Here is a 12401-nt window from a genome sequence, read left to right as displayed (position 1 = left end):
TGAACTACCGAAGCGAGAAGAAATGAACGATGAGCTGCAGCAACAGAATCAAACAACATCAGCAATTCAGCATAGTGGTAAAAAAAAAAGAAACGAGTGATCTACATAGACTGTTCCAGCAGGTTAAAATAATGTGTTTACCACTGCACAGACTGATGCCCTGCATCAACGAACAGTAACATATTTCACATGCTCTTAAAACCAATCAACTCCTGAAGCACAAAGTTCAGAAGATTTCAGGGAGCAAACCCAGCTATAAATTTCTTTCCAACTCCATTAATATCCTAAGATTTACAGTGGCGGCTATACGGTAAACCCAGTCAATCCAGCTAGCTCCTGCCACAGTTGAAGGACCGGAGCGAGAAGAACGAACGGTGAGCTGCAGCAACAAAATCAGACAGCATCAGCAATTCAGGAACGAGGTACGATCCGGAACAGACATAAGAATCATGGTAATTAATCCAGATCATACTATCATCAGCATAAGTGTGTTGTACTCCTAGTTACCTTTTGGTGACTTCTCCGATGGAACTATCTCACTTAGCTCAGACTTTGCAGGAGAAGCAGCAGCCACGAGGATTTGCAGAGAGCATGCTGCAGAAACATTCAGAACTCGTTAGCAGTCAGTAAGAAAATCACATTCAAATTAGCAATTCATATTCTAATTTCATCAGTATAAATGAAGTTTGAATCTGCCATGGCAAAACTGCAGAAACTTTCTCCGTTTCATCGGTACAAAATGAGCTATATATGAATCTGTCTGTCAGTGCAAATGAATGACGAGAGGAAAGTGTGACAAAAATGTTCCATTTCATTACCCTGTGGCGAGGCGGCATACTGATCCGTGTCGTCGGAGGCAGCGTCCGAGGAGGAGCCCAGCACCCTGGGCCTGATCGAGTCGGCGGCCGTCCGCCACCGCTCGCTCGCGCCATCGTCGTCGTCGATCGCCGGAGAGGTGCAGTCGACGATGACGGTGGTAGCGCCCTCCCTGCTGCCTCTGTTCTTCTTCCCGAAGCTCAGGAACCTCTTCTTGAACCCCATCGCCGTCCCTCTCGGAGACGTCGTCGGCGCCGCGCCGTAGGCCCTTCTCCCCGCGCTGCCCGGCGTCGATACCGCCGGGACGCTCCTCCCTCCGGTGGCGCTCTGGTCCTCTCGCCTTTTCCGCAGCAGCGCAGCGTCCTCCACGAGCAGCCTCTCGATGGACTTAGCACGGGAGCTGCAGGAGGGCGGGCTGCTGGGAGCGGAGACCCGGCCTGACATGGAGGACACCGAGTCGGAGCTTCCCCTCCCCGGCGCTTCTTCGGCATTCGCCGCCGTAGGAGCCTCGTCTGCATCGTCTGTGCCATTCCTGACCTGGATATGTGGTTCTTCAGATCTTGGTCCAGCCAATGCGTCAGAGAGCCTCGCGGCTTCCTCCTCCTCGACGACGGCCTTCTTCTTGATGAAGACGTAGCTCGGCTCGGTCTCCGAGTCGCTGGTGATCTCTCCGTTCCCGAGCTTCGCCTCCGGCGACCGCACCACGATCTCCTCGGCATCGCGTCTCTCCGGGTCGCCGGTGATCTCCCCATTCTTCGCTTCCGGCTCGTCGCCATCTACTGCTGGAGCTGCACTGTCCACTACCTCGCCGCCATCTGATGCCGGCGAGGCGGCTCGCGCGTTCTGGGTGCCAGTGCCATTGTCACTCGCCAAGAACGGTCTTGGGGAAGAAGCCACGTTCCCGTTCTGCGGCAGCGCTGCCTCCCTGACACCCTCCATGCCGCCGGAGCTGGACGGCCGGGGGAAGCTGCGCGGCGGCTTCGGCTTCGGGCCAGACTGCCTGACTGAGCCGTGCCCCTTCGCCGAGGCGCCCTTGCTCCCCGACAAGGCCTTGCGCTTGGGCGCGGCGCCGGTCACTGGTCGGGCTCGGTGTCCGTGCTTCCTTCCGGCGCCGTCGTCGGTGCCTGCCGGTGGCTCGGGTGGTTCCTGCGAGACCGCGCGCCGTATCCCGACGTCCGGGCGGGTGCTTTTGACCAAGTTGGCCGACGAGAAGCTCCTCCTGGTGCGCGGGTGCTTCTTGCCGGAGACCATGCCCGGAGCAGCCACGTCGGAGCTCCTTCTTCTCTCGCCGCCGTCCTCGGCTTCCTGCTGCACCATGGAGCCTAAAGTTATTAAATCTGTACAATACGCTCGGTGCAAATGGTGATGCACCTTTTTTTTGGGAGAGAGAGATGGTGATGCACCTTTGGGTACAAGTGAGAACACGTCTTTATTATGCATTTTTTACGAAAATAAAGGCTCCATTTGTCAGCAAAGTATCTTTGGAGTTTCTTTAAATACCTTGATATTTTTAGAAATGAAATTTTTAAAAACTTTGATCTGTTTGGCATAGTTTTGTACTCCCTTTGTCTCATAATATAAGAGCGTTTCGATTGTGATCCGCAATACTATCGGAGTAAAAGAAGGGATCTAATGAAGAATGTAGGCTACACTTTTTGATTTTTTATTTTTGAAAGGAAAGCAGTAGGGGAAACCCCCCACAGCGAGTTTTTTTTAAATAATAAGAACCCAAATTCACGCCCGTGAGGACTTGAACCTGGGTGGCTGGGTTGTACATCCACTCCACTAGCCAAGTGAGCTAGGCTCACTTCCCTTTTTGATTTTTTTATTAGTAACAAGTAAATATTTAAACGCTCTTATATTATGAGACGGAGGGCGTAAATTATAGCATCTTCAATATTGTAGTACTTTCACAGTATATTTTTAAAAGAGGTCTTCGTCTCCAACTTTTTCTTCTAACCAAAATGAGAAAAATGTGTTTTCTGAAATTGAAGTATTCATTAGCCAGACATTAGAATACTGAGGCTTTTTATTACCATGGTTTTTAAAATATTAATGTCAAACTAAGCTTAATACTCCTAGTTACTGGTAAGCAGAAAAGGGACCAACTATTTATGAGAGTGACTATTATGCATAGCATGAGCAAAATCGTGCACTCAGTTGAATTTGTGTGAATTCATGAATGTGAATCGAGAGACTAAGAAGGCTTCATCCACGTCGAACCGTCTTCTTTCTCAAAGAACCTCCCTCAAATGTCAGTGGACCCGCCACTCGCAACCGACGGTGCTCCCACGCCACATTGCCACGTTGTCCTCCCCAAGTCGTCTCCTCTTCACACGGTCCACCCAACCCCTCCATGAGCATCCCCTTTACTTGACCTTTACCCGGCTCTAACAAGCCCCTCCCTCGCCCTCACATCCACAACAATCAAGCTTCTACTTTCCTCTCGCCGGCCCCGTCTCCTGCCCGTTCAACACTTGGGCTCGCTGCACCTTGGCATTAGCAAATGCGGATATTTATTACTCCCCCATTCCAAAATAGATGACCCAGAGGGAGTAGATGCCTGTAATCTTTTGGTATCAACCAAATAGCTCTCCACCGTCGGATCTTTACATCCTTCTTCTTCCTCCAGCAATCGCATCTGCCTTATATTGCTCACTAGCGTCGACCGAACCTCCGTCATGTACTAGGTGCTACTCTAACCCGGTCCATCAATTTTTTCCTATATGTCCGAACTGAACCGTCTAGACATTTTTAGGCCTCCAAGGCTACACCTCATTTGTCCGCGGTCTGAAATCCTCCAAACCAGCTCCAAAACATGGGCGGGGGCGGGGGGAGGGGAGCTCTAGGGGAGTCCAGACGGTCCGCCCGGCCCACTATCAGTTGAAGCACACCTCCCACTCATCTTTTTGTCCTCTCGCCTCGTCTGACCCACCCTACAATCCAATTATAAAGGATACCGTTGGAGGGCCTTCGCCCAGCTGGTCGTCTGGCATTTGAGGAGGTCTGTTTAGTGATTGCCGTTGGAGATGCCGTAGCACGCCCAAGCGACGGAGTAATAGAAAACTATGACATTTATTATTAAAAGCATTTTCACAACAGCATACTCTTAGACTAGTCACAGTGGAGAGTAACTTAGAGTAGTAACATCCATATGTTATTAGGCTCCACAGTGGATAGTAACATATGTGTTGTCTCATGCATCATTTCATTTATTAGGTTGTAGACTCGTCTTTCCTTGATATGTGTGATGTTAAAGTAACTAGCTATGTTACCACATGCCCTCTTTCTTCATTAATTACATGCCACATCATCTATTTTGGCTAGATAAGTGTGATGTTACCATCTATGTTATTCCTACTGTGGGTGGTCTTATACTTATATGATCGTTTTGAAAGTCAACACGTGTGATATGTCACGAGGTGGAGCCTAGTTTGATTGTGACGCCGACAGTATCTGCGACAGGCTAAGGGTTGACCGACAGTACATGGCAAGCACGAAGGCTGCAAGCTTTCGGCAGCCGACACGAAGCCAAAGCGGGACTCCTCCTTTTGGCGACTATTCTTCTACATGCCCCTCCACTCCTACTATGTGCATGTGGCATGCGGACGGGGTGAACGCCTTCAATTCACCGTGGACACGTACGGAAGGGCACTGCAGGCCGCCAACATGCTGATCGTGGTCAGGCCGAAAGCGTGACTTCACACGAAATCCGCATCTATTTTTTTCGATGATTTCACTCTTGTTTTCCTTCTTTTATATAGCTACCAGAATTATTGTGTAGTACAAGATCTTTGTTGCTCCGGGCTAAATTGTGCACCTGGCCAGGAGTAAACAGCACACGGCATGATTTTACTCTTGTTTTGTATAGCTACCAGAATTGCGCCGACGTCGGTGCGTGCGTGTGTGTTGTCGCCTGGCCAGGGGTTAACAGCCCACGGCATGAGAAAACCGGAAGGCGTCACGTCACGTCTGCCGCCGGTGCAGCCGTACGGCGGTGCAACATCAAGTTAAGCGCAACCAGACCGACGGATCAACCACCGTCTAATCAACGCCATGCATAAAACACAAGCAAACAAAATAGCTAGGCTGCATGCATGGGCGCGGGAGATAGCGTGCATCACTTTCACCACTTAATTCAGATAGAAATGCCGTATGAATTGAATGGGGGGAAATGGCGTGTGAAGAGGAGTACGCAGAGCCCCAACGCCGAGCTGTTCGGTCCCAAGAACGACGTGAAAATGCGCTAAAAACGACGTGTGTTTCAACTTTGAAGGGGTCGACCAAGATAGGAAACCACGGACGGCAAGGCACGCACGTACGTGTCGTGACAGCGACCGCACAGAAAGTCATCGGCGGAACGAGCGGTAACGGAATTACCTACCTCTCCGGCCGCGCCGTCGACGTCCTCCGCGGCGGCCGGGCCGCCGCCGCCGCGGGCGTCCAGCTGCGCCCAGAGCGCCATGACCTCGGCCTCCTTGCGCTCCATGCGCGCGCGCCACACGGACCGCAGCCGCTCGTCCCGCCGCCGCGTGTACGCCTCGTACATCCTCCCCCGCACGCCTCCGACCGCCGCGTACTCCTCCTCCTCCTCCTCGACGCGGTCGTCGTCGGGGGCGGCGGCGAGGACGAGGACGTGGGCGTCGTCGTCGGCGACGAGGCTGCTGATCCTCCCGGAGGAGGCCAGGCGCTGCTTGTAGCCGGCGAACTGCCGCTCCAGCTCGGCGGCCATCGCCCACAGGTCCACGGCGCCGTCGCGCGGCGTCATGGCGGCGAGGCGGAGGGGCCCTGCTTTCGGCGACGTGCGTTTGGGCTTGTGGATTTGGTTTGACTCTCGTCTCGAGGATCCAAGGGGAATTAAGGGGAAGGCGCGCCGGAAGGAAGACGGGCGGGCGGGCGTCGTGGGCGCATGCACTCGGTCAGATCGGCCGGTGTCGGTCGCGACCCGCGGGAGCGTGCGTGTGCGGGCTCGATCGACCGTTGCGCGCCGGGCAAGCCAAGCGGCCGGGCTCGCGCTCGGGGTATTTCTTGGGGTGGTCGATCGGGCCAGGTCCAAAGGTTGGGTGACGTCGACCGCGATGTAGCCACTATCTGTGTATATCGGTGTAGCCAGATCGCGTATACGTACGTAATCCATGATCCAATCATACGTATGTAGTATCCGATTTAATTTCTTCGTCTCGAACTCGCCGTCATCTAATCGGGTGTGGATGGATGGATGGATCATTTCCTGACCAACTTCCACCGATCGATCGATGTCCAAGGTCGTAGATATCTCCGGATAAGAACGCACCGAATCATGTGGATGTGCCTAAAAAAACTAGGTGGATATGCACATTAGTATCCCTTCTAAAACAAGACACATGGATTGATGGATATGTATAGTTTAGTTGAAGGAGTTTACGTGTACGCATTCGGTATAAACTAACTTTTTTTTGCGAGGGGTATAATAAACTAACAATTTTGCTAAGTCTCAGTCGACTGAGACTTCGTTATGTCTCAGTCTATGCTATCTTTCTTTGATTTTGCATGGAGACTCGTGAAAAAAATATTTTCAGTTTTTTTCTTCCTACATACTATATCACTTGACTGTCACGCCCATAAACTAACTAATCCCATACAGTTCTACTAGTATTTTGTCAGCTCTGAAAATTTCGCATGTCACGGTGGCTCAGTGAAACCAGGTGGTACACCAATCTGAAACTAATCCCATACAGTTCTACTAGTATTTTGTCAGCTCTGAAAATTTCGCATGTCACGGTGGCTCAGTGAAACCAGGTGGTACACCAATCTGATTGGCACGCGAACACGCGGACATGGGAATAAAACAGATCTCCTGTGGTAGTAGCTTGAGTGAATTGCAAAAAACCACCACATTTGAAGTTAAGTTGCGGAATTGCCACCACATTTTTTGGCCGCCCCAAAAATCTACCGTTTTTCTTGCTAAAATTCTCAATAAACACTAATGACCGGTTTGATGTGATTAATCTGATTTCTGACATGTTGGGCCCGCAGGTCAGGTCCACCTGGCACACATGTTAACACTGTTTGCGTTGACTACGAAGAAAATGCCCCGCGACCATGCCCCACCTCTCGCGCATGGCCGGCGGCTCCCCGCATCCTCTACTTCATGGACGGCGCCGCCCCACTACCTCCTTTTCCAGCGCCGCCCCACCTACTTGCTCTCCTATCAAGCCATCCACCTTCCCCCATCTCTTCTCCCTCCCAGCGCCGGCAAGATCCGCCGCCGCGCATCCCGCCCTACACCACCCCACGCTGGATTCGGTGGCTCCCGTGACGCGGCCCCTCCCCTCCCTGTCCCAACGAGCTCTGTCGCCCTCCTCTGGTGCGCGGCGAGGCGGTCGGCTGCTCACTAGGCCATGCCACTTCCTACCCCTATGCCGTCGTTCGGAGCAGCTCGATGCATGGGACGGCGCCGGACAGGCTGCCAGAGCAGCGCACGCGAGCTCCCGGACAAGGACGACCAGTTGTCGTCGCGCGCAAGCTGTCGGCAGCGGCCCTGCCTGCCGTTGGGCGGCAGCTTCACGCGCAGCTGCTCGGGACAACTTGCACGGAGGCGGCGGCCGTGCAGCTTCGGAATGGCTCGCCAGGCGGTGCGAGACGACCTACATGGAGGCAGCGGCCATGCGGCTCGGGGACAGCACCCTCGGTGCGGCAGTAGCTGGCCGGCCATGCAGCGGCGCGAGCTTGAGGGCGCCGGCAGTGTTGGATGCACCCAAGTTGTTTGATGGAAAGCCTCCAAAGAGAAGAAGGTTTGGAAGAGATAAAGGTGCTGACAGATGGGCCCTCCGTCTAACTTAACAGGTCAACAAAAGATCTTGACAATTTTGTGCCACGTCAGCACTTACAGCGGGCCCGACATGTCAGAAATCAGATTAATCACTTCAAACCGGTCATTAGTGTTTATTGAGAATTTTAGCAAGAAAAACGGTAGATTTTTGGTGCGGCCAAGAAATGTGGTGGCAATTTCAGAACATAACTTAAAATGTGGTGGTTTTTTGCAATCCTGATTTAAGTATCTAGGGAGAACATGAGCTCTCTCAGAGCTCAGCGACTGTCGGCCGTCGGATCGGATTTTTGATGCGTTTTGGACCGTACAATCTCTCCTTCGGATGAATTGGGCCATTGGATCGAATCCGGTTACTGCTACAATGAACAGTAACAAATAGTGTAGCAACATTCACGCCACCGCCTGTAAAATTGGGTGGCCACCGAGGGCATTTATGTCGTTTCCCGTACAAGTGTATAAAAGGCAGCCACTCCTGTGGAGAGAACGCTGCCTCCTCCAGCGCACGCGCTTCTCAGCTCGGCTCTGCCTCTCTCGATCTCCTCTCCAAACCCTAACCCTAACCACCAGCCTCCACTCCCTGTCGCGCCGCCGCCTCCGCTCCCTGCCGCGCCGCCGCCTCCGCTTCCTGCCGCGTCGCCACCTCTGCTCGCCCTCGGGTCGTCGCTTCCGCTCGCCCTCGCGTCGTCGCATCGCCTCCTCCTCCTCGCCATCTCGGTGCTCACCGGGAGGAGCACGGCTCGCCACCGCAGCTACTCCGCGTCGCTGCTCCCCCATTGAGCTCGTGCGTCCCCATCGCCTGGAGAAGCGGAGGCTGCAGCTCCTGCATCTGCTCGGCCCTCTTTCCCTCGTCAGTGAGCGGCTCATGGCAGCTTCAGATCCACTGTGCAGCACATGTTGTCTGTTCTGCAAGATCGACGCTGGCCTTCTACATCATGCGGTGGCCATGGCCAGTGCTCTGCCGCCTCCAACTTAGGCCTCCGTCTCCACTTCATTAGGTTGACCCCCCCCCCCTTCTCTGACCTTTGCTTTTTCCATGTATTGGCTTGCAGGTCGCCACCTGGTGGGTACTGGCTCGAAGGTGACGAGGTACACCAGCAGTTGGATCAAGACTATATGAGGTGATGACAAACTGTGTAATCTTCAGATCCACTTGACCATAGCAAGTATCTGCAAGGTCAGATTCTTGTGTCACTTGCTTATATCCGATGAAGAGAGTCTACTTCATACAGATGTTTCATTTTACCTAGGGATAAAAAGTGCAATGTAAAGGTTCATTAAACAATCTGAACTTATATCTATTATTTAGGTGCTGGATTTGTCTATTTGAACTTTATTGGTACTGAATTTATCTCGATGACTGATATTCATTGATGTAACATGTGCTGGGATAAATAATATACAAGTGGATACGAGGGATAGATAATACAATAGATGAGGGCGAGCTTCAGATTTTTGAGAAGTGTTTTTAATGATAACTAAATTCTTTCAAAGTAAGGGAATGATTTAAACTTCTGTCGTAAACAATGGTGTGCCTCACATCATTTGGATTTGAAATTATTGGATTGAGTTGATATGATGCGATATAAGGAAATAGTCATCTGCACATATACTAATGTAGATACAGTCTCTTTGCAACAGAAGTATTTATGGATTTTTTTGTTTCATTTGTGGCACAAGGGAAACCATGGTTGATGATTCCTTGCCTTTCCAGTGCTTGGGCGCACCTAGCAGCTGCTTCACGCCTCTTGAGAATGCCGGTGTAAGCTCCCTCCTACTTGAACCAGCCACATTTGTCGGTCCCGCCCATCGATGATCAAGAAACTCATTCACTTGCATGTCTTCCGGCATTAGTCTTATGAACCTGTTACTAATACCTTTTTGATGATACTGTACTGAATATCATTTGAGTGAATATATAGTTGTTTTAAGCATCAGTAAATATTATTTGTCCCATAAATCTGCACACAATTTTCTGTGCTATGTGTTAGGTTTTTCTGATTGTTTGTCATTTTATTCCAATATAGATCCCTTACTTAGGTTGGTGCTGTACGGCTTGGTTGAGCTCAAAATTCAACGGAGACGGCAATTGTCAGGTTTATTTATGGGATTTGATTTTCTGTTTACATTTTGAGAATAGCATGTTTGGTATTCAGTACAAAACTTACTCTGCAAGTACTTACCTCTTTCCAAATCTCCATTTTAAACAGTTTTGGGCGTCGTCTGTTCAATTTTACCGAACTCCTGAACACCGTATATTTGTACGGCAACAGCTGGTGAAGCATGTTAGTATTATCAAAGTGGCTACTTTTATCAGGGTCCTTCTCACAGTAACCGTAAGAATGATTTTAATTGCTAGATATATACGTCTATGAGAATTGGGTGTATCTTTTTTCTGTTGTTACCGGAGAAGATAAAAAAAAATCCTTGTCAGATCCTTTGTTCTCACATTAGTGTATTTTCATTCACAGCTTGAATCTCATTGGCTCATCATGAGGTATATACTGGATATGTCCCTATGGATTACAGAGAATATCTTAAGAAGATGCCAAAGTCGGTGCCTGCTCCTTTTCACTATTTATTTACCAGTAAATATTTATCAATTAGAGTGGAAGGATGAACTGTTCGTACATTTTTATGCTTATTACTGAACCAACTAGAGATGGACAGTGAGGTGATCATGTTACACTGCAGGCTGCCACGGACTTGGTAGCATGTTTCTTCCTCACCTTATTATATTACCAATCTGTCGCACCTGTATGTACATTCTCAGGGTATCTATGTAGTGCATATAGTTCATGATTGACTAATAGTAATTTAGTTTTGACTGCCATCATATCAGAATAGTTAGATTGCAGTTTCAATCATAAATAGCTCAGTTTATGATTGAACTATTGCTGCTGTCCAAGACCTTTCGATTTTATATCCGGGTGATCTTTCTGTTGGACTTTCTGATCCTCCTAGCTGCACCTTGGCGAAGTCTGTCGGAATTTCTGATTCTGATAACGATCAGTACGTGTGATGGTCCATTAATCATTTTGTTGAAAGTGCATTTTTAAAAGAAACTTCCGCATGGTTAAATAATACACATGCGGACATGCGGTTTAGTTGATTTGGTCTTACAGATATTATGGATTTCTGGTTTAGATACCGGAATCGCTGATAAATACCACGCCTAGCCTCTGTTTCCCTTCCTTAGCAAACAGTGCTAAGCACACGTTTATGGCATTCCTGTCTACCCTGAAGCAAAATAAAGGAACAACCCGTGGTAAAAGGCTTGTATATGGCCCAATCAATTAAACATTGACATGGCGGAAGCCGAATATATGGTTCTTCCAGTTATTGGTTACCCTTTTGCATTCTCAGAGCAATTGAATTAATATGATGATAAAACGTACTAACCAGTTAAGTACCATGGTTTCAGAACCATATTCTGATATTCATACAGGCAAATCATTTTGAGGCGAAGAACCGGATGTCTTTTTCCTCAAAGTAACTTAAACCAAGCTACCGGTCCTATAGCTTGGGGTCTCATTGCGCATGCGTATCTACTGTAGTGTGTTGTTGTTTGTTTTGTACAACTTATAAGATACTCTGCATATGATGCCTATGAATGTAAGATCATGTAGCAATGTTTTTTTTCCTTCTTTCCGGGAGAGCCTTTAGCTGCTAACAAACATTGTGTTGTTTATTGTGTGAGAGTTTTAAGCAGAGGAACCAAGTAGAAACTGCCCAGGCCTTACTTGTGTTGATGTGATGCCTTAGCATATATGATTTCAAATCAAACATTGTTATATCTTCTAAATCAGTGTTTCCCATCACACAACATAAATTAGTGATTCAAATTGATATGGGAGTGCTCTAAGAAATTGCCTAATGTTCGAAACAATTAGTGGTTCAAATTGCAATATATTGTAAACGATTTATTGTTTTAAGAATGTTACCAGGGTTTGAGATTCAATTGGTGAGGTCGGATTTACTTTTATATTGTTTGGGTCATGTTTACATGTTTTTCTTGGTTGCAAGTGCTCTACAATTTTATATTGACCGCACTTATAATGCTTAGAGAGTTCCAAGCACGAAACCATGGTATGCACGGTTGGTTAGACCTTCAAAATTATATGGTCTCCAGCTCATCAACTCTTTGAAAATAAAAGGTCTGCCATAACACTTTGCCCTCTTTTATCATGTTGGTTCACTTCTTTTCTGTACCACTTGCTCTTTTGATACCTCATTCTACATGTGCCTAATAAGTATTGCATCTTCCATCAGTATTCGCATATGGTTGAGATGAAAAGTTGCATCTAATATCATGTAGCTCCAGTCAGAGTTTTCTGGTCCACTACTTGCCAGGGAATACTTACCTTGCCATTTGGTGTGATTATGTGCTCTTATGGGGCTGGTTTTGTTGTAGATTGGTGAACTCAAGAGGCTGTTGGAGGGAGGTCAAGTATGTTGGGTTATAGAGGCGAGCCCCGACACCATCAGGCATTCTTACATTGTGCACCTGATCTCTACCATGTAGTGGAATGGTCTATGTGGGCTTGCCCGAGATTGCCCCTCTTTGCAGGTGAATTGGGCACTTTACAAACTCGACTTCTGTGCTTCCATAATCAATAGTCCTGATTGAATGAGTTGTATCGGTTATGTAAACTCGCTTCATGCGTGACTTACTGTGCACATATAAGCTATGCTATATTGTTCATACACTTCCTATTCCTGTGACTCATCATCTGGATGGTAGAGTAATAATTAGTTGTGACGTTTGTTGGTATAA

The 12401-nt window shown here is 48.7% G+C and overlaps 2 protein-coding genes across 14 annotated transcripts; one reads left to right on the top strand and one right to left on the bottom strand.

Annotated features, from left to right (window-relative positions):
• Positions 1-45: 45 nt before the first annotated feature.
• LOC123145779 (uncharacterized) lies at positions 46-5820 on the bottom strand. 2 transcript variants are annotated; one of them, XM_044565272.1, is made up of 4 exons: positions 5201-5820; positions 819-2124; positions 508-594; positions 46-379 (listed from the first exon to the last, which is right to left on the bottom strand). In XM_044565272.1, exons 1-4 carry the CDS (start codon positions 5582-5584, stop codon positions 330-332), a joined length of 1827 nt encoding a protein of 608 aa, XP_044421207.1. In that variant the 5' UTR covers positions 5585-5820; the 3' UTR covers positions 46-329. The 2 variants fall into 2 exon arrangements, with proteins under 2 accessions (XP_044421207.1, XP_044421206.1); XM_044565271.1 differs by having other exon boundaries at positions 819-2121; positions 5201-5811.
• Positions 5821-8123: 2303 nt separating this feature from the next.
• LOC123145778 (uncharacterized) lies at positions 8124-12401 on the top strand. Of its 12 annotated transcripts, none has more exons than XM_044565269.1 (6): positions 8124-9386; positions 9652-9720; positions 9835-9909; positions 10096-10177; positions 10285-10333; positions 12039-12401. In XM_044565269.1, coding segments are annotated over exons 1-6 (351 nt in total). In that variant the 5' UTR covers positions 8124-9311; the 3' UTR covers positions 12040-12401. The 12 variants fall into 12 exon arrangements, 6 of the variants coding, with proteins under 6 accessions (XP_044421204.1, XP_044421201.1, XP_044421205.1 ...); XM_044565266.1 differs by having other exon boundaries at positions 9835-9960; XR_006472442.1 differs by having other exon boundaries at positions 8124-8801; positions 9339-9386; positions 10096-12401.

The sequence above is a fragment of the Triticum aestivum genome, chromosome 6D, assembly GCF_018294505.1.
Source record: "Triticum aestivum cultivar Chinese Spring chromosome 6D, IWGSC CS RefSeq v2.1, whole genome shotgun sequence".
Lineage (NCBI taxonomy): Eukaryota > Viridiplantae > Streptophyta > Magnoliopsida > Poales > Poaceae > Triticum > Triticum aestivum.
This window is presented reverse-complemented; position numbering and strand designations above follow the sequence as displayed.